We start from the raw sequence: 23,304 nt of genomic DNA, 5'->3' as shown, positions 1-23,304 counted from the left end.
ATTTTTAATAATGTCAATAGGTATTTTAATGGCACCGATTCCGTTGTCTTTCTCTAAACTAAATTTAGAGTATCTGCATCCTTTTCTTTTTAACAATGCTAAAAAGGGACAGAACATGAAGTTTACATTTAAAGACTCTAAATTTTAGTGCACGCTACAAAATGGGGCCGATTCTCTTGTACACAATCTCTAAACTAAACTAAATTAACAGGTCTAAATCTAGTGCTATCCTTTTCCGCAAGCATCATTATGAAAGGTATAGCAATAGATTTAGACGTGCCATTTTAGTTTAATTTAGAGATTGTGTACAACGGAATTAGCCACATTGAAACAGTAGGCTCGCGACTGTGTGCTAAAATCACGGGTTTTACCATCTAAAAATTAAATTTAAAACTGTCAAACTGCGTCTGTCCTTTTCATATTACATTAGTAAGAAGAGGATGCGAATACTCTAAAATTTGTGGTTGTGCTCAGAATAAGTACCAGTTTTGTTAAACTAAGTATTTAGGGCGTTTGTGCACTCATCCGTAATCGGTTCGTATCCGTGATTGTTCGAAGTGGCCGTCATACAAATACGAACCTACTCATTCGATTCGTATTTTTATAGAATCCGTGATTTCACGGAGGAGTGCACAAACGCCCTTAGGCTCTATATTCGAACTTGTGTAGCGCTACTATATTGACCTACTTATATCTTGCAAAAAAACTAAAAGAAAAAGAGACACAAAAGTTACATCACAGTAATTGTTTCCGGCGCTTAGCCTTTGTAAGAAAAGGCATCGCCACCCAACTTGACCTCCCGACTCTTTTGTTAACTAGACACTAAAATATCTGTTCAACTATTTTACAGTCTTTACTAGTATATGCAAACAGAACCCTATTAAATTATAATAATTTACTGATAAAACGTTACGTATTACAAATACTTAGATGTACTACTAAAGAGTCGAAAAAAAATGACTGATTGCAAAGAAAAACATGTACGTGTTAATTTGACTTGTTTTACAGAGTTATAAAGTTCGAAGAATCCTAATTCTTTCTATTTTAAATACACGAACTGTACATTAATATCGAGGGTTTTAATAATCTTTTTTCCAATAATCTATTAATATCTATCTTACTTTGAAAATTGAAAATACATACTAACTATTAGTTTATGAACACATTACGATATTTTTTTAGGTGTGTGTGTGTGTCTCATATAATACCCCACTTGGTATAGTTATCTTACTTTGATAATTGAAACACATTTTAATATTTTTTTGTAATGTAACCACAAATTCAAGGTTTTTGGATTTTTTCCTTTACTTGTGCTATAAGACCTACCCACATGCCAAATTTCATGATTCTAGGTCAACGGGAAGTACCCTATAGGTTTTCTTGACAGACAGACAGACGAATAGACGGACAGACAGACACACAGACAACAAAGTAATCCTATAAGGGTTCCTTTTTTCCTTTTGAGGCACGGAACCCTAAAAAACCGGATTTACCACGCAGTCACGGGCATCTTCTATGTAGTTGGAAATATTTAGTGCGTAAAATGAGCCCCTAGGGCGCCTAGATTCTTAGCAAGACAATGCAGCAACATTATCATTGTGCACAATGTACTCTTCGTCCGAGCATGTGAAGACTGTTTGGATTCCCGGCTCAGCTTGATTGTTTATCTTCCGATGTAGACGAACGTACTTAAGAATTAATGTTGACATTTGGAATAGAGCCAGTAAGATGCAAGCAGTCTCGTATCGCAGGATATATTTAACAAGTTGGAAAGTGGAGAGTAATTAATAAGTGATAAGATTACAGGTGAATAAAATTAGATGCAGGGATTGAAAAATCGATTCCGTTCGAAGTTAAAGATTTTTTTTTTTTTTTTTAATTTATAACAAGTGTAGGTACACCAAATATTTACATTATTATTTTCTCGCCAAACTGGTGAGCCAGTTTGTTGGCGAGTAATAGATGATACGTGCGATGATACATCAGATAGATGCGTTTTAACAACTTCATACTGATAGCAAAATACATAATGTACTAAATGATGACCGCGACTTTTTCCGCGTGGACTTCGATTTTTTTAAAAATCCCGTGAGAACTCTTTAATTTTCCGGGATAAAAAGAAGCCAGTGCCTACAGACCTTTAAATGGTTTCGTCGCGAGAACATGCGCTTGCGTGGCTACATTGCGTAGATGTAGACAAGAACATCGCGTTTATCCGTAGACGATGTTTTTGGTGCGACAACGCGACACGAATATTCGCCCGCTAATGAAACCCCACCATTACCAATGGGCAAATTTTAATAAAGCATGTAGGTATAAGTAGCATTGACACCATGTTATTAGTATATATACTAGAATTATAAAATAACGGTTATTGAGACTGTCGAGCGAGAGCTGTGGTTTCTCGTCCTATAGAACGGGCTTAGGACTTAAACGACAAATCGGTTAAGGCAAAAGCTGGCAAGTTCCCAACCAACTTCAAATCGAATGCCCACTGAGGGTGTTAGACACTCAACTTTAAGGAAAATCGTAGTTTGTAAGACTTGGTATACTTAATTGAACTGTTTGGTTTGAGATAACGTGCATTTCCTATTGGACTTCGATCGAGCATCATCGGTATGTATGTCTCAACTTATTAAACAAATATTCTATAACTTTCTACAATTTGCTAAAACTGCTAAAATATGTTTTAGCAAAGTCAATTCGTTTTGTTCCTACCAATTTTTAACATTTCTAGATAATACCCGCGATTTTGTCCGAATGGAATTAAGTTTTCAAAAAATCCCGTGGGAACTCTTTGATTTTCCGGGATAAAAAGTAGTCTATGACCTTCCCCGGGGTGCAAGCTATCTCTGTACCAAATTTCATCAAAATCGGTAGAAAGGATGGGCCGTAAAAACTAGCAGACAGACAGACAGATAGACAGACACACTTTCGCATTTATAATATTAGTATGGAGTATGAAAGTATGGATTAGAATATTTCCTACTTTGACTTATATAATCTTGTCATTTTAAATTGAAAATGAATTTGTTGGAATCTGGTTGGAATGCATGATAAGCCCACGCCCCACACACATAAAATTCTGACATCTACAAATAATCACACGGAATATCGTACCGTCCGTCCGTCCGTTCACCGGAAGGAACAGAGTTGAGTTGCGGTTGAAGGCAACAACCGATAGCAGAACTGTTTAGGTTTGCATATCAATGTTAATTCGGCTAAAGGATTGCTGGCAAGCTTCCAATCACCCAACTAGCCCACACTGAGGAGGTTTTTAAGGATTTCTTCTATTAAGCGAGACGATAGAGAGGCGAAAAGTTTAATGCCTTAATTTTATATGAAAGAGCTGCTAAACTGCTTTTATAATGCTGTTTCTGTATACCACCTACGAGAACCTATCATTACCTACTGGAAAAACTATTTGCTAACCTAAGTAACTATGCGGTAGATTCCTTCCAGAAAACTTCAATTATATAATCCGTTACATCTCTGACACTGAAAGTTCGTCAAGTCTCCGGAATTGAAATCCAAAAGATCTAGAGCTGAAAATTTAGTTCAAAAGAAATATCTTATGCCCAAAAATTATTTTCAGTTGTGAATCTTTTGTGCAGGCAAAGTTGGTAATACTTTTATTTTATGAACGTATTTACTTCTTTAAAAGACTATTGTAATTTGATCGTCCAAAATAAAAATAAATTATGAAACTTAACAGGAAAACTGCAAAAACTTATAGTAGAGAAATAAAACGATCGACCTTTGAAGTATCCTACTTTCCATCGTTAAGCTACGGAACTTTGAAGTTAGTTCTGTAGTTAACAATAGTTACAAGAATCTCAACTCATTAATTAAAAGCGACAATGCACGTATTTGCTTTTGAAAGGAATCTTACGGAATTAAAAGCTTCAATATCAATATCATCATCATCCCATCCATCGCTGACTTACTACTGAACACGAGTCTCCTCTCAGAATGAGAAGGGTTTCACCATAGTCTACCACGGTGACCAAGTGCAGATTGTCAGACTTCACACACCTCTGAGAACATTATAGGGAGAACTGTCAGGTATGCAGGTTACCTCACGATGTTTTTCACCACCGATATAGCAAAGTGATTCTAAATTGCTTGAAACGCACAAACCCATCAATAGCTAGGTATAAAATCAATGGGGTTTTCGTTTCAGTAGAAACAGACATCTTATCTTCTAATTCCTACGGATGTTTAATGGAGCAAGTTTTATTGAAGTTCATGGCCGTGATCGGGCGATACGAGGGTCGAAACCAATGGAACCGCACTGGTAACTGGTGACTCATCAATTAATCAGATTACCGAGATAACTTATCGCCGATAACTCGCTCCGGACCAATATGTATAGTGTTGATTTTATTATACAAACTATTTTTACATTTATTTTTATTTTCAAATAACTTTTTCCGCGACTTCTAGACCAGAGGCTTCTTTAATATGTCAGTAAGCCAGATTATACTCTTATATGTATTATTGAAACGGACGTTATTTAAACTCAACCGAAAAAAAGATTTATCAATACCGGATAGGTACACGTACATATTTTAAAGTTATTATATTCAAATATTTTTGGATAACGTATAATATGATAGTCATATAGCAACATAATAGAAACCAAGCACAAACAGCAGAGAAAGCCTATTTTAATGAGGAAACCTTTACGTATTTGGAAGTTGGTGAGAGAAGGTACCTACTACAACTATTGGACAAAATAATGGGACAAGGGGAGCAATGAGCGATGACGATATTACGTGAGAAATTAACTTGAGCCTAATAATATAGAATAACTTGCTCAGTCATGGAAAATGTAAATAAATACAAATAAACAATCTCGCCCTGATAAGCTTTAGCTGTACCTACGCATTTATTATGATACATAATATTACTTAAGTTTTGGATGAAATCAATAAAAGTATGTTTGCAATGGTATTATGTCATGCAGATCTTATTTTGTCTAAGGTCTAAGTTAATCCCGATTAAAATTTAATATGAAGGGATAATAGATGCTGGCATGCGCGATCGTAACTCGTAAGCATAGAAACTAGAGTACCGCCCACTCTTAGTACGAGCAGAATGCCTAAGTAGGACTAACTAATAATAGCCCAGTCTGGAGGCATAGCAAACATTTCAACGTTCAATATCGCATGTAGTAACGTCATAGCAGAGTTACGTAGCCGGGGCGTCTCGGCGGCGTCTCTCGACATAGGCCCGGCGCGGCGTCCCATTGTCGTGTCGTTGTCGTTGTTGTGGTGTCGACCTCATTCAGGAATTTAAAGGCTTTAACTTCCTTTGTATGTGACGACTTTTTCACGCCAAGATATTATAGCGCGTCATATGCAAGAACGAGCTATGCAGTGTACACACGATATAATAGCAATTACGGTTCAGGAGATACAGCCCGCTGACAGACAGACAGACGGACGGACAGCGGAGAAGGGTACCGTTGGCGCTCTTGGGTATGAGACCCTTAAAACTAGCTTGCAGTGTACACACGATATAGTTGCAGCCTGCACATTGCATTCTTAAAAAAAAATTAGAGAAACGAGATGGCAATCGGGGTATGAGGCGGGGAGACGTCACCCGCGCTTGCCCGCACCGGATTAACGCGGGGGCTGTACGGGTGTGCGGGGCGTTCCCTCCCCGATTGCCATTTCGACCTGCCGCGTACTATAGGTACTCTGCGCAAAAATCGTAAAACGCAAAGGAATTTAATGCGGACGCAATGCGTTACTGTTGGCAGTACACTCACGTCCATATATACCACTCGTATGGCATGCAAATGAAATTCACGAATATGATGAATGTCGAATGCTGGTAACTGTGTCACAGGATTTTTAAGTTAATATTAATTGAAATGCACGTGTTGGCGTTATTGCACTCAAATTGAAAATGAAATTTTATCAATTTGCACAATGAAATCAGAACTTTGACTCAGTTGGGTCACGTTGGGTTGTGAATCTTAAATCCGTACTAATATTAAAAATGCGAAAGTGTGTTTATCTATCTGTCATCTGTCTGTCTACTAGATTTTCACGGCCCATCCGTTTAAACAATTTTAACGAAAGGAATGGGAGATTGCTTGCATCCCGGGAATGGACATAGGCTACTTTTTGCCACGGAAAATCAAATAGTTCGCACGGGATTTTTAGAAAACCTAAATACCCGCAGGCCAAGCCGTCACGGGGCTTCATCTATAGTACGCGACAGTTCGAGATGGCAATTTGGGTGGGGACGCCCCACACACCCGCACAGCCCCTGCGTTAACCCGGTGCAGGCGAGCGCGGGTGACGTGCGGGTGAGCGGGGCGTCCCCTCGCCTCATACCCCGATAGCCATCTTGACCTGTCGCGCACTATAGTTGTGTGATAATAATACCCTGCGGAAGTAATTACAGCCAAAAATGAAGTTGGTGCCAACCACAGATAACGCTTCTCTAGTCCGTGGTGCCAACTATACAAAACAGTAAGCTAAGCGTTTAGTGTTTCGATAGAAAAAGTTGAAGGAAAGCGAAGGCAAGGTTGTAAAGATACTGATACGGTAATTAGTGTACCCAACGGCTTCCACCAAGATTCCTATATTTACGAAAAACGAAAACTAACTAAAGCATCAAAACAGGATAAGTAAAGGCTCAGATTGCACAATGTCTAACTTTCTAGATCCGCAATGCCGCAGGCGAAAGCCAATTACGTCATTCTAAAACTTTACGTCTGAAACCCAAGTGGACAAAGTCGAGGGCATATCTTATAGAGATCGAAAATATACAGAACCCGGCAGGAAATATTGAACATCGACCTTTAGAAGTTTCGTAGAGCGTTGTCTCTGTCGTTGAGACCGAGGAAACGTCATATAAGGTACGAATGACAGAGACAACTACGAAGCCAAAATCTCTTTTAAAAGGTCGATATACGATATTTTCTGCCGGCTACTGTACTGAGCTTTTTGCCATATCTAATATCACTACCCATTTCTTGGTTTGTCCTTCAATCACGTCGCAATGGAGCATCAGATCGACGTGATTTTTTGCATGAGTATAGTTACAAGACCTGGAGAGTGACATAGCCTACTTCTAATCCCGGAAAATCCAAGAGTTCCCACGGGATTTTTAAAACCTAAATCCACGCGGACGAAGTCGCGGGTATCAGCTTGTCCCTTATAATAATAGCTCACACGACTACCTACGCTTTAATTGAGCTGACCGCTTATTGTCGGAATAGATTCTATTTCTCCCACCCGCTCTGCCGACAATTCCGTCCGTTATCCAATTACCACCCAACCCCTGAACCAGCATCCGTGATTTATTATGGGAACTTATAACAGGGCTGCCATCTGGGTACGCAATTTTTCATAGTGATTACTTACATATTTTTGTAATACGCATCATAAGCTACATACGCTATATGAGTCCATCGCGTTTTGTGTGTTCATGCCATTTTGGCTTTAGGTACAAAGCAGACGCAAAACGCAAATAGCTATACAATGGCAATGCACTTTGACTATTAAAAAAATGACCAGTCTTCTAAATAATAAAAGCAATAGAAGTAGATTTCAGATTCCAACTTACTTTCCATAATTTGTCAGTGTGGTCTACAAGTTTTCAAAGTTATTAAATACAGACCAAAGGTGATGCAAACTCAGGAATTGATAATGCCTGGTTGATTTGAAAGACTTCAGACCTATTTCGTAGTGAAACCAAAATTGGACAGTTTTGGCTTCACTGCGAAAACTTAAACGAGATTTAAACTAATCACGAGTTTGTTTGGGTTGCGTGGGTTTAACGTTTGTTTAAACCACATCTAAACTATTGTGGCAAGCCAGTCCGAGTCTAAATATTAACTCCAAAGCAAGCTAAAAATGAACAAGCAACCCTAGCCTACAAGATTTTTAGCAGGAAAGCAAAAAATATAAAACCGATATCAACTCATCGCCTGCAATTGACACAGATGACCTCATTATTTCACTCAGCCTCAAGGATCTGTAGAAGTTGAATCTGTAGAGCCCCCACTTTCAAATGACTAAGAAAAATTATACATACTAATCCATCCGTACTTATAAATGTGAAAGTGTCTCTGTCTGTTTGCCTACTAGCTTTTCATGGCCCATCCGTTTAATCGATTTTGACAAAATTTGGTACAGAGATAGCTTGCATTCCGGGGATGGAATTAGGGTACTTTTTTCCGGAAAATCAAAGAGTTCCCACAGGATTTTTAAAAATCCTAAGTCGCGGGCATCATATTTAATATAACAATACGAAAGCAGCCGCTTTAAAACCTGTAAAGTTATTCGATTAAAGAAAATGTGTACGGTAACTGAGTACTTTTTATAAAATCCAGAAACATGAAATTTGCTAAAAGATAAAGAGAAAAGCTTTCGTTTTCATTTTAAGTAAAAAATCTACATACCTACTAATGTAATCTGAGTATACATAATATCCTACTCTAGTTGGTTATGAAACCATTCGGGTTAGAGTTACTAGAACAAAAAGCTATTCATCAATGGGGTGGAAATAGGTTCACGGTAAGTACTATTAGAACCGCAGCGAAATTACCCAGAATAACGAAGCCTTGGAATCTGCATAATTACATACCCGTCACACAGATCGTTGGTTGTAGTGCCTCTACTACCCGGTTCGGAAAGCAAATCCTTCCGCGAAAAAATCGGCGTGAAACTAGATCGATCCAAACAATCTAACCGGATGAAGTTTGGCTATGTGTGATAATATTTGGTGTACATAGGTATATTGTTTTTCGAGTTTAATCATCATCATCATCATCATCATCAACCCATCGCCGGCTCGCTACTGCGAGGGTTTTATATTACTTTGCAGTATTCAATTTGCAACAACGTAAAACAAATAGTGAAACAAACATAACGCATGCCGGAGTGAGTTCCGAACAATAGTTTGCACAGTTATTGTTCTGATAACGCAGTACGTGCGCGGTATGCACAAACTGTGAAAATCCAATTCAGCGGTGTTTCAGTCGCTCTAGTTTGCCCACTTTGAACACAAGCTCATAATAATACATGTAATAGGATTTCAAATACTGTATCCTGTATAGCGATTACGAGCTCGAAGTCAGATCGTTGAATGATTGATAATTTTGTGTTTATACATGATGAATAAAGGTTCATATTATTTGGTCAATGGTAACCGAAAACATACTTTTATTAGTAGACAACTAGCTTATGCTCGCGACTTCGTCCGCGTGGACTACAAAATTTCAAAACCCTATTTCACCCCCTTAGGAGGTGAATTTTCAAAAATCCTTTCTTAGCGGATGCCTACGTCATAATAGCTATCTGCATGCAAATTTCAGCCCGATCCGTCCAGTAGTTTGAGCTGTGCGTTGATAGATCAGTCAGTCAGTCAGTCAGTCATTCAGTCAGTCAGTCAGTCAGTCACCTTTTCCTTTTTTATATATATATAAAGATGGATTACTGAATAAACTAGTTAAATGGCATGTATTGTGAGGTATGTACAGTGCAATAAAGACTTTTATCTAAATATATTACATATCATTGTGCTGATTGAAAAAATATAAAATTTGTACATTAAAATGCGCGTAAAAAATGTTTATGTCTCAGCCTAGTATGTTGTTAATTTTTAATTACCACGAGTATTAAGACAAATGTTAACAATAATTGGACATTTACTGTTACATAATGAAGAGATTGACATCACAGATATAAACAGTAAACCTCGCCGGAGACCTTTAACAACTGTTTTGCTAATTTCACTGACCATTAACATCAAGGTCAACGACTATTGCCCGGCATCAAGACTAGCCTTCTCGGAAATAGCATAGCGTCAACAATTAAATTTGCTATAGACCTATAGAGGATAACTCTATATTACTTAGTCAGAGTTACCGAAAAATAGCAGCCAAGTGCGAGTCAGACTCGCCCACCGAGGGTTGCATAGCTTGGTAAGAAACATATAAATAGTTATTTGTTTAACCACTTGATCTAGTGACCCCCATCTTAATATTTCGCCTCCCATTTTGGTCCCACTGAACAAAGTGAAGACTAAAATATATAATGTGTCAGAGCCAACGTGAACGAAGAGAGGTCAAAAGTTAACTGAAATTATTCTCATAAAAATACTTATCACCGAATAAAATATCATGTACGAGGTCTATTTGCCACAGATAGACTTCATAAAGGGAATAAAGTGATTGCGTAACGCAATATTTGGACGTCGCTATATGCTGAAGGTCAAACACAACTGGCTGGCATTCGGGGTACAGTTGTATAATTTCATGAAGCTTTCACGCGACTCAGCGAGGCTTTAGCGATTAAATTAGTCTTCAGGGATACTCAACACTAGTTTTCGTAGACCGAGGAGGCGCTACGAAAAATTTTCGTAGCGCTTCGGCGGTCATGCTGGGATCGGTCACACTTCAACAACCGACGCGACTGGGCCTGGATGTTACCCGACTTAAGAGAAGTTTCCCTAGCGCTCTCCCCCGGCGGCGCTCTCCATAATATATACATAGACGTAGTTTTTTAAAATAGCGAGTAAACATGTCTAAAAATTTCATCAAACTTGATGAATTTTTAGACACGTTCTAGAAACTAGTGTCTGTGTCTTGGTTTGCTCAATTTCTTTAAAAAATATCTAATTTTAAAGTAACACGGGTTTAAAGATTGGTATGTGCTTGACCCTGTGTAACTTTGAAACTAAATATTTAACGGACATCTAGCAAACCATAGATAAATACAGATATTAGTTCCGAGAAAGTATCTATATTTATACATTGAGTCTGATTGGTTAATCTTCAAATGAGAGCCTAACTACGTTTGTTTGGAGCGCACAACGATAAACTCTTCTTAACGGTCACACCTATCGATGATTGCCAAACTGCCGAATGCATAAAAAATATCGATGTTTGCCTGAAGTTTTGAGGAGATAGGAGGTATTGCGTCGTAGCGATATATCTATTATTATCTACCTGCCTATGTTTCAGTCAGTAACGCATGTGGATTGAAGGCGGTGACGTAGAAGACAGTCAGAAGGACTCCAGAATGCAGAAATTACACTACGCACAACTAGCGCACGATTGCGCCAAGGTGAGTTAAGTTGCCATTGGAACTTAAAGCTCGTTGTTGTCAACAAAAGTATTCAGAACAGGATAAAAATTTATTTAAAAGGAAAAAAATAAGGAAAGACCGCTGTTTTAATTTTATAAGAAGGCTAAGATAAAAATTATTTTAAGCTTTAACGGTACAGTCTACAGACAAGCGGACGAATAAGTACGTTTAAAAGTTTTCAGGCTTTCATTCAACTGAAATGTTAGATGGAGAACATAGCCCGAAAATAATTAGACACGAACAATAAGATACGAAAAACACCAGAATAACCTAATTCAGAGTTCTAACATGAATGTCCTCATCCAAGCATGATTTTTAGAATGCACAGATAGGTATAATGGGATTCTTAAATGCTTTGTCATCACCGTCTGTTTATATCTTTCAAAGATCCCATAGCCGTTTGTGTTTAAATGTATGTAGGCGTAAAAGTCCAAGTTCTGCAAGAAACGTACAATAAACCAGCCGATTTGAAGTGTTTATCTGTAGTATACTAATATTATAAAGAAAGAAAGAAAGAGTGCGAATTTTTGAGTTCTTGTGTGTGTGAAGCCCGTGAAGGGATCTCCGAAACCACTGCACCGATTTGAAAAATTCCTTTACTCCAAAAAAAATCAGTAAGCATTTCGCGACTGCAGGATCAATGGCTGTAAATACCCAGTTTGAGTGGTAACTATTCAATTAATAAGGTTGCATTTGTAAACCTGAAATATTCCAATAATTACTCAATTAATTATACAGACGCGGGCGGTTTGATAAAATTGTTTGTTTTGTTTAGAAAATTATTGTTCTTAGCACAAACCAGTCTGTGGGGTAGCGCTACCGGAAATACCATTTAAAATGGAAATTGGATTTTCTTCCCCTTTGCAGAATATATTTACGACAAAAATTATTTAACATGGTTTCTTTATTTTACTTATTTGCATCAAACATCAGAAACGCTTGTTAAAATACACCAATTCACGTGCCTATCTTAAATATATTTAAAAACTAGCTGGTCTAGCGAACTTCGTACCGCCTCACAGTCGATTCTTTTTCAGGCAATTTTTTAAATTTTTCTCTCCATAAGAACCATCCTCGTACTTCAAGGAATATTATAAAAAAAGAATTAGCGAAATCGGTTCAGCTGTTCTCGAGATTTGCGATCAGCAACACATTCAGCGATTCATTTTTATATATAGAGATAAAAGGTGACCGACTGAAATTTGGCATGCAGATAGCTATTATGACGTAGGCATCCGCTAAGAAAGGATTTTTGAAAATTCAACCCCTAAGGGAGTGAAATAGGGGTTTGAAATTTGTGTAGTCCACGCGAACGAAGTCGCGAGCATAAGCTAGTTAACAATAAAAAAGACTACATCAAAGCGGGAATGTATTCGATATTATCCGGTGACATTGACATATAATATGTTTTCAAGGACAGTACAAACTGTTGGACAAATATGCTTTGAGTTTGTCGACAGTAAAAAAAAATTAAACAAACTTTTACTATTTGTGCATAAGTGAGCTTTAATAAATTGAAACAGTCGATTCAAAAATCTTCCGAAGAAAGGCTCGCGAGATTTTCAGAGGAGTGCTTAGTTTAGTGGATAGGAATTTTACATTCATCAAATTAAACAGTTCACCGATATTAAACCACCTAAAATGTTTATTTTACTTATTTCCATAGCATTAATTTATTACGGTTTGTTTTTGTGGGGTAAGGCGGCCAACAGAAACAATATTTATCTAACAAAACAGGGCAGAATGGGGCCTTTATTTTGAGGGTCAAATATATTAAAGACAAGTATTTTCACGGTCCTATCGCGTCATCATCATCATCATCATCATCAACAGATAGACGTCTAATGCTGGACATAGGTCTCTTGTAGGGACTTCCACACGCCACGGTCTTTCGCCGCCTGAATCCAGTGGCTTCCTGCGACTCGTCTGATGTCGTCCGTCCACCTAGTGGGAGGTCTCCCAACGCTGTGCCTTCCGGTAGACGTTGAGACCCAACGTCTATCGATTTTCCGAACTATGTGCCCTGCCCATTGCCACTTCAGCTTCGCAACTCGTTGAGCTATGTCGGTTACTCTAGTTCTCCTACGGATCTCCTCATTTCTGATTTGATCACGTAGAGAAACTCCGAGCATAGTTCTCTCCGTCGTCCGCTGAGTGACCCTGATCTTTCTTTTGAGGCCCATAGTTAGCAACCATGTCTCGGATCCATATGTCATCACTAGTAACAGGCACTGTTCGAAGACTTTGGTCTTCAAGTACTGAGGAATTTTGGATAGACATCTCACAGCTGAACACTGCCCATCCGACTTGGATCCTATAGCGTAGTTAAAAAATAAGTAAATGAAATAGCAAACTATGAAATCAATGAAACTATGAGAAAATTGACTAAGTAAACTATGAATTGTTAAGCTTTAAAGTTTTAATTATTATTTTATAGAACGGAAGCTATTGCTCAAGCAATCATGATAGAGATTGCAGGAGCGAGTTTATAATCAGATTAAAATAAAAACCGCTTTGAAACGACTTATGCATAAGCACTTTCTCTTTTCGGATACAGAAAAAGCTAGATTTAATTGTTTCTAGGGATAGTTATTTTTATTTAATTACTTTTCGGGATAGTAATTTTAATATTCACAAGACAAGATGAGCGTTGCTCAAACATTAGAAATAGGATGTAGTAACAAGAGTCCCCAACTGACACCATCTCGACATGTCGCGTACTATTACATGTAAAATTCTACCTACATAAATGAATATGATTTTATTATTTCTTGTGCACGTATTTTCATACTTAGACACAAGATATACCTAGCTACTTGTCCAAGTTCAGAATGCTTTTGGCAAAGTCAATAGTCCTTCCATTGCTCCCTGTCTCTTGGAAGGGGCAATGGAAGAGACGAGTTAATAAACACAATCGTTTACACATCTGTTTATATTGTTCTGCTTCTATCTGTTACATATTGTGTCCGCAATAACGCCCGTGACTTGTTGATATTCAAATGTCGCTATCGACTTATGTAAATGTAGAGAAAACTCCCACGGTATCGGGCTGCTATATTATTTTGATAACCAGACGCATATAAATTTAATATTTCCATAAAGATCAAGTCCCTAATATTCCTTAATTAACACCGTTGAGATCACCGAAAATAGACTGACAAACTCATTAAGGTGCTACAAACGATATTAATTATGATTAACAGCCGACTATCTTCACTTTTAATTATATTAATCTGGCTATTATTACACCAACATAATAATTAACAAGCTATGAAATACCGTTTCCTTCAAAATTCACGGCATTTTATTATATTAAGAGCGTGTATGGTTTTTAATTATATACTACTACTACTACTACTAGGTTATGCCTACGACTTCATCCGCGTGGACTACACGTATTTCAAATCCCTATTTTACCCACTTAGGGGTTGAATTTTCTACAAGCCTATTTATGCGGACACCTACGTCATATTAATAGCTATCTATCTGCTGCGAAACAACCCTATCTGTTCAGTAGTTTGAGCGTTGAGTCAGTCAGTCAGTCACTTTTTCATTTTATTTATTTAAATGGAAAAAAAAACTAAACTACAGCTCTAGCTCTTACAGCTCTAAGGATTTCAGTTTATTTTTAGTGTTATTTAAACGCTAACCGTTCGAAAACAGTTTATTCGACTTTTCTAAGTTGCTCAGGATCCCCAATTTCAATGCTGTGTTTCTGTTCAAAGTGATAAACAGACAGAGAAATGTTCCAAATTACACTACCCATATCATAAATGCGAAAGTGTGTTTGTTTGTTGGTTTGTTTATTGTCCTTCTATCACGCCGCAATGGATCGGCGTGATGTTTTGCATAGATATAGTTAAAGACCTGGAGAGTAACATACTCTTTTTATACCGGAAAATCAAAGAGTGGCGCCGATTCTGTTGTCGTTCTCTAAACTAAACTTTAGAGTATCTGCATCTTTTTCTTTTTAATATTGCTAAAAAACCGGTCAAGTGCGAGTCAGGCTCGCATAACGAGGTTTCCGTACTCCAGTCTTATTTTTTCGTCATTTTGCAGTATAACTCAAAAACTATGATGAATAAAAATAAATAAAAATCTGTTTTAGAATGCACAAGTTAAGCCCTTTCATATGATACCCCACTTGATATAGTTATCTTACTTCGAAAATTGAAGATACTAATTATTTATTAGTTTATGACCACAATTTAATTTTTTTGTGTGATGTAATCACAAATTCACGGTTTTCAGATTTTTGCCCGAATACCAGCTATAAGACCCACCCACCTGCCTGGAAGTACCCTCTAGGTTTCTTGACAGACGGACGGACGGACGGACGGAGAGACAGCCAGACAGACAGACAGACAGACAGACAGACAACAAAGTGATCCTATAAGGGTTCCGTTTTTCCTTTTGAGGTACGGAACCCTAAAAAGGATGGAACATGAATTTTACATAAAGGTATATTTCTTAAATAAAGGTCACGAGGTTTGACAGCTCTAAATGAAATTTAAAACTGTCAAACTGTGTCAGTCCTTTTCATGTTACATTAGTAAGAAGAGGATAAGGATACTCTTAAACTTAGTTGTGCTCAGAATCAGTACTACTAACTACCTAACTAAGAGTATGAATCAATAGTTTTTCTTTCATGGTAGAGTATGGTATATTTTTTTCGTAATTCCCATCACCTACAACAACGCGACCTATGTCAGTGTAGATCAGAGCCGTACTTGAATTTATACTGTTAATTTCGTTTTTGCCCACCGTGGGTGTGGTTTCCATACTTCAGTGCCCGTTTACCATTATTTCCGACAACACTTACCTCACTGAAGAATTCGTCCATGAAGCCGCCTTCAACGGGGACGTTGACGTCGTCAGGCCCGACATCGTCATCGTCACTTTGCGCCTGAAACAAGTTCAAATTCAACAATTAAAAATTATTACGATTTACGTTCCAATATTTTGTGAATTCTGCAGAGTTAAATTTTCTTAAATGTAGGTATTTTACCCGTATTATAAATGAGAAAGTATGTTGGTTTGTTTATTCGTAGCTTTGTCCTTCAATCATGTTACAACGCAGCAGCGTTTAACTATATCTATGCAACGCAGATGTTTTGCATGGATGTAGTTAAAGACCTGGAGGGTGACATAGGCTATTTTTTATCCCGGAAAATCAACGAGTTCCCACGGGATTTAAAAAAAAACTAATTTCACGCGAATGAAGTCGCGGGCATCAGCTAGTACGTTAATAATGAAAAGGTTTTACATGAGTGAAACAAAGAACCTTTCTAAAGAAAATAAACAAAAAACACAGAGAGGTAAATAGAAGCACGGGGAATTTTCACAGCTCATTGTAAGCGTGAGTTGACATCGGACGGCGCACGTAAAGCAAAATTGAATCCACTTAGTTTAGCTAGCTATCATTCAATTTATACTGGCGTAGCCACAAAGGCCCTACCATAGCTCGGATATGCCGGAATAAATGAGAGGGAAAGCCAAATGATCCCTTGCAAATTATAATGCATACTATATAACATATCAAAATACAAAATCCTTTTCAAATATTTTTTTGTCTTTCTGAATGAATGCTCTATACACTTAGAATCGGATTAAATTTTTCTGACAAATAAACACAATCAATTTTAAGGCAATTTCTCTTTAAAATTACATATGAATAAGGTCTGTAGACAAAATAGCAGCCTTCTTAAACTGCAAAAACAACGAGGGAGATAAAGAAAACAAAGAGCGTTTTCGTAGCTCATAAGTAAGCAGGTGTCTACGTCAGATGGCACACCTAAAGCAAAATTGTATCCACTTAGTTGAGCTAGCCATTATTCAATTTATACGAGCAACCATACTGACGTCGCCACTCGCCACGAAGCCCGGCCCGGATTTGCCGGGATTCCTTGCTAATTACATATTAAAATCCTCGTTTAGTATTCTTTTTGTCTCAAACCGAATAACGAATGGACCAGACAAAGACACTTAGGATTAACTGCTTAATTTCTGCTTTAAATACTCTCTTTCATCTTTGTTATAATTGAAGCAAATTACTTAGCTCGTCAAATAATTCGTGATCAAATGGCTCTTGAAAATTCTTGCAAATGGGTCTATGCTTTCACAAGTGTCAGTTTCATATTTTTTTACAAGGAACCATGTTCAGGAAGCTCACGCGTAATTTGCTATCCGCTGAAACAGAGGATTATAGCAAATTATGGTAGGGGAGCCCAAGCGGGGAGTTTGTGTTATTCGAGCACGTCAGATTAAGTCAAGGTAGATGCAGAAAAGTGTGTATTTCAATAATCTGACAATTTGAGCGTACATCTTTGATGGTTAGATATTGAACTATTTGATTTGGATATCTAGGTAAGGTACACATTTCAGAAGATAAATAAACACTATTTATGAAGTAGTAATCTTCTCAGTATTGCTTTTGTATTATGAAGCGTTCTTTCAGTTGGTAAGATCCAAACACATTACAGGACTTATATATCCTGAAAAATTAACACAAGATGTCTCGTCTACTTTGCATAATATGTCCAACATATGTCAAGCAGTCTTTGTTCAGCGATTATATGTGGGTCAAGGCGGGTCTGGTACAGCGATAATACTTCGAACCATTATTTCAACCCCAGGGGACCGCGCGACACACTGACTTAATTTACTCAACTTATTTACACTTCCAAGAAACTACGATGACGTAATACCGTGAGCTTCTCGTCGTCGTCGTTTTGTTCTATTGATTTTGATTAATATTTGAGCAGTGTCTCTACTTAGAAATATATTATTCTCTCTTATTTTATCTTTTTTTCAACCTACGCCTTTTCCTGTTTAAGAGCGTAACTAGGTACATAAAACGGGTTATTTGTTATTCATTTATTCATAGGCAACTTCCTACACTATTTTAATTAGACGAGGAAAGGCTACAAACAGCTGTCGAGACTGCAAAAAACCATTAAAATAATTTAATGAACGGGTAACACATAAATGTAAAGGATGGAACAATCCAAAGAACACATACGCTCCAATGAAAATATGAAAATTCATAAGAAGTTATGTGAACACAATTTGAAGGCACGATAAAAAAATAGACTGATAATGCTAAAGTTCCAACCCTGCAGCTAACGAACTCGAAAACAAATAATATATACTTCTCGACCTTATATCGAACTTTGTAAGGCAATTTGTACATCAGGAATAAAAGCGCTTCAGTAGCTGAATACAAAATCATGATAAGGGGTAGTAGGTAGGTAAGCGTCGACAGCACACGTGTTGCGTCATGCGTGGTGATATCGCCACATGTGCTCCGACGTACCAAGTCTAAATTGCCTGACAGACGACAGACTAACGAGTCGCAGAGAAACCCTGGATTCAGGCGACGACGCAAGACCGAGGTGTGGAAGTCCCTACAAGAGACCTACAGTAGCCGGCAGGAAATATTGTACTTTGACTATAAGAAAGAGGTTTCGGCTTCGTAGAGCGTTGTCTCTGTCACTCATACCTATGTGTTAGTCGGTCTCAACGACAGAGACAACGCTATACAAAACCGCTATCTATATCTAAAGGTCGATGTACACTATTTTCTGCCGGGTACTGTATGTCCAGCTAGGTCCATCGGTTGATAATGATGATGATGATAAATTACCATTTATTATTGCCTGACGAGAAATTACAAGCTTACAAAAATTAACGTGGAATTTTTCGATAGATCAGTTCTCACTAGAACTCATAAAATGAATGAAAACGAACAAAACCTTTAATTTCATTGCGGTGGAAAATTATGAAGTGCACCTACCTAAAAATCCTTTTTAAATAAGCGATTTAGAAAGGTTGAAAAATGAATTACAGAGCTTTGAAAGCGAACTTTATATCATAGAAGGGATGGATATTGGATAATGATTAACAAAAAAGCGGCTTTCCATCAATGGGTTCAACTTGAGAAGCCCGGTATATTCATTTCTCTGAATAAAAGTGCTTGCTTTGAGCTTTCGATTCCAATAAATGGTTCTGACTTTCAATAAAACGGGAGCTGGAATTTATGATCGGAGATGAGTTGCGAAGTAACAAATATGTTGACTCTTGCCGGCATTATGAGATGAATATCGTCTCCTATTTATTTTTGTTCAGGTCAAAAGTTTGTCAAAGATTGTAACTTTGTCTCGAATCGAAGTCAAATAATTTTATGGTAGTCACACAATAGCTAAAATAAAAGTATTTCCCAACTAAGAAAAACTGTTTAAGAAATCAAATAATATTTCAGAAAGCCGCAATTGAAATCCTCGTAGTTAGTTGACGAAAATAACCATCACTACAATATATTTATAAAGATTCCTCAGTGATTATTGAAAAGTGTATGTAACAAATATACCTACCTACTTACTTCAAGAAACTTCAAATATTTCACTGGATACATAATGAACTAAGAGCCAGTACGTGCCAGACTTTCGTTATTTTATAAAAGCTGAAAGTTTACTTAAACGTTTAAACTTTAATGGCACCTGGCAGGGGGTTGCCACAATACTGTCTGGCAATGCATGACATGATTTCTAATACTATTCTGAAAAAAAAATAAAAAAAATAGTCTTTATACTTTGACGTAAAATTTTTTTTTACCTTTATTACCTGTTATCTCCCAAAGCCATCTTGATACAAACTTTATAGTCGATGATCTTTCCTACCTGTGTTGGGGACAGTACGCAGATAAAATCTCAGCTTTTATAAAATAACGAAGGTATGGCACGCGCTGGCTCTCTCTCTATAACATCGTCGTCGCTTAGAACAAATATTTGAAAACAAACTCGTAATATTTAATATGTAAAAGTTGCAACGTTTATATTGTTGTTCCCATAAATGAAACTTTTTTATTAGTCATTAAAGCGTAGCCGATTAAAACAATCCATGTTGCTATACTCTCACCGAATGAATCTACGGATAAACCCGACGCCTTAATTAAAAATCTATATGGGGAAAACCGGCGACAAAATACGCTACAACGGCGCGGCCAGGGAGTATATTTTACGTTAGTAACGCTAGGTGAAAATTGTCTTTTGCTGAAATATTTCACTATTGTTACTGAAAATTTCGCAAAACTGTAGACCTTTTTGTTTTATATAGCCTGGGTTTGACCTATGATACTTTTACTTAAAAAAATTATTATTGAATCAGCCATTCATTCTCTCAGTGAGTTATTAATAGCTTTCAAACAATGTAGATATAAAACTTTCCGAATCTATGTGATATCGTAGTAGAGTCAGTCATTTTAATAATATTGGGTACCTACTACCTACTGTACAGTTTTTGGTAGTCTAATTGTTGTATTTCACAACTAAGTAAAGAATGTTATATGAAAACACAAAACATAGTCTAAAGTAAAGAATGTCCGCATAAAAATACAAATAAAAACCACTTTATCAACAACAGCTAACACACACGCAACGAAATTACTTAGGAATCGGGCAATAGTTAATTAAGCTTACTTATTTTGGTTCTATTTCGGAGCAGAGGGTGTGGTGGCAATGGCAACGCTCAATGGAATTGGCAGTCTTGACACGTATTTCAATCTACAAGACTGACCAGCACGTTAGGTCGAACGAGCAAGCTTACACTGAAATATGTACTATGTAGTAATAGTAACTATTGTTGGAAATTCACTTGCTAACTTCAGACGTTTCGACTCACGTCGGATTCATTATCTAAATATATAAAAGGAAAGGGTGACTGACTGACTGACCGACTGACTGACTGACTGACTGACTGATCTATCAACGCACAGCTCAAACTACTGGACGGATCGGGCTGAAATTTGGCATGCATTGCATTGCTATTATGACGTAGGCATCCGCTAAGAAAGGATTTTTGAAAATTCAACCCCTAAGGGGGTGAAATAGGGGTTTGAAATTTGTGAAGTCCACGCGGACGAAGTCGCGAGCATAAGCTAGTTTGTTTATACGAGCCAGTGACTATTTCTGTTGTCTGTAATAACTGTTACCGTAGAATTAAACTTCGGGAAATAAAAGCACCCACCTAGATCATAGCATAGTCCTCTACCTCTACAGTGTACAGTCACTGCCTGTAAAGTCTAAAATTTTGAGCCTGTGAAAATCGGGTCAACCGGTAAGATAAGTCCGGAAAAGAAAAGTCGATGAAAAAAGTTTTTTGATAATGTACAAATAACTATCACTTAGTCAGTAATCATAGAAAGACAGTAAAATTTTATTTGAGTTTTTCAAGTAGGTCTGTATAGATTTTTAAATACATAACAAGTAACAACAAAATATGGTCACATACACAGTACTCTGAAGCCATCGCGTACTAACATTGTAGCTTATATGTAGTCGTAATACTCGTAGTAATATCTTCTGAATGCTTTTACGATACATTTCATAGAAAGTCTTGAGAATACGTGCGAGCTGACTATTACACTTTTGCGAAAAGCTTAACTTTGTAAGTTTTCACTATAACATCACAAGAGGTTGAACTTATGTTATTTTTAACAACACAAAAATTACGTTTTAACCGACTTCCGTAAAGAAGGTGGTTATCAACTAACTCAGTTTTTTAAATGTGTGTACACGGAGATTTCTCCCGGGATTTCTGAACCGGAGTTTTTCGAGGTGTCCATCTTGATTTAGTTCCTTACTTTTTACATTTTATATTTGCTGTTTCAGACTTCATCTACTATGAATGCTTACAATTATGTTTCTTCAAATTAATGTCTTATAGGTGCACCCACACGGCCATTTAGTTCGCCAATCACGTATCTAATTGAAGAAAAACGTATCAGATTTGTAAAGCTAACATTGCTGAAACGCAATCGTCTGGCGAACTAAGCAACACCACCTTAATTTTCTAATTGGAACTGTGCCTAATAGGTAGGTAGTTACTGCTGAAAGATTTGTAAGCTCAACCCATTTATCGCAAGAAACCCCTTTATCAGGCCCGGTTTCCACTTAAGCGACGAGAAGATATATATGTTGAGTCTACCAATCTTATTCTTAGTAGATGACGATTTACGTGAAAAAATTATTACATCATCTTTAAAAAATCTGTTTGATCGACTGAATACATCTGCTCTCCGCTTCGCTTATGTGGAAAGCGGGCCTCATTGTGTGATTATTAGAAAGAGGTCAAAATCCTCACCAATGAGGTGAGGATTTACGACAGACGCAGGGAAAGGAAGATACTGCTATAAATATCTCAATTGTGCGCCAAAGCTGTCAGTAAAACGAAGCGGGATTTACAGTATTCGTTTATTTAAATTAAGCTGTACACAAAATAGTGGCTTCACACAATCCGCGTAGGCACGAGATGAATTGAGCGCTCCAATTTATGATGATCTGGCTAATGAGTGTTGAGATTTAGTACATGCGTTGCTTTATTAACCAGTGCTTTTAATGAAAACGGCTATTTTTGTTCTAGGTTTAGTCCATTATGACTCTGCGCAACAACTCATTAACCTATCAAACACTGTTGATATAAAAAAGGCAAACTATATGGTTGCACCTTTTTCCTTAACCTTAAATAAAATATTTCAGATCTGTTTTGTTCTGTTTGCACTTTGATATTATAAATGCGAAAGTGTGTCTGTCTGCCTGCTAGCTTTTCACGACCCATCTGTTCAACCGATTTTGATGTTTGGTACAAACAGCGTGCACCTCGGGGAAGGGCATAGGCAAAGAGTTCCCACGGGATTTTTAAAAACCAAAGCCGGTGACGCCAGGCCACCTATCGTTCAATTAGGAATATTATTGCGACAAGTGTCACTTAAAATCTTGTGATAAGTTTCGCCAATGGAAATGCTCTCGACTCTTTTGAATCTTTTGCGCCCACGTCCTCATTGCGTCATCCCCCCCCCCCCCCCCCCCAGACTGTCTCAAAGACCCACTTAACTCGACTGATAATAATTATATCTTTAGATTGTTCTTCATCACTTCTCAGGAAATCTATGCCTTTTCTCGTACCTACTTCCACGGAAATTGTTCTAAAGTTGATGCAGGATCTTCATTACACGGCTTTTGTTTCTTGGTGAATAAAACTACAGAGTGAGCTTACGGTCGTCAAAAATTATTGTCCCGTGCAATATCAACTCAACCACGTTTGGACGTATAGGTATGTATTTGTCATTTAGGCGATTTATACAAGGTGGCGGCTGCCATGAATAATCACTCGATGTGAATATCATGTCAGTGAT

The 23,304-nt window shown here is 37.4% G+C and overlaps 1 protein-coding gene and 1 long non-coding RNA gene across 8 annotated transcripts in view; both read right to left on the bottom strand.

The window, feature by feature from the left end:
- Window positions 1-23,304, bottom strand: part of LOC138404751 (uncharacterized) — a 622,276-nt gene that overhangs the window by 147,492 nt on the left and 451,480 nt on the right. The window lies entirely within an intron of this gene.
- Syx1A (Syntaxin 1A) overlaps window positions 1-23,304 on the bottom strand; it is an 84,441-nt gene that overhangs the window by 38,208 nt on the left and 22,929 nt on the right. For all 7 annotated transcript variants that reach the window (XM_034984678.2, XM_034984674.2, XM_034984677.2 and 4 more), the window contains exon 2: window positions 15,937-16,020. In XM_034984678.2, the coding sequence (XP_034840569.1) occupies window positions 15,937-16,020 (84 nt within the window). The remainder of the gene's footprint in view (window positions 1-15,936; window positions 16,021-23,304) is intronic.

This window comes from Maniola hyperantus, chromosome 3, assembly GCF_902806685.2.
Source record: "Maniola hyperantus chromosome 3, iAphHyp1.2, whole genome shotgun sequence".
NCBI classification, from domain to species: domain Eukaryota; kingdom Metazoa; phylum Arthropoda; class Insecta; order Lepidoptera; family Nymphalidae; genus Maniola; species Maniola hyperantus.
This window is presented reverse-complemented; position numbering and strand designations above follow the sequence as displayed.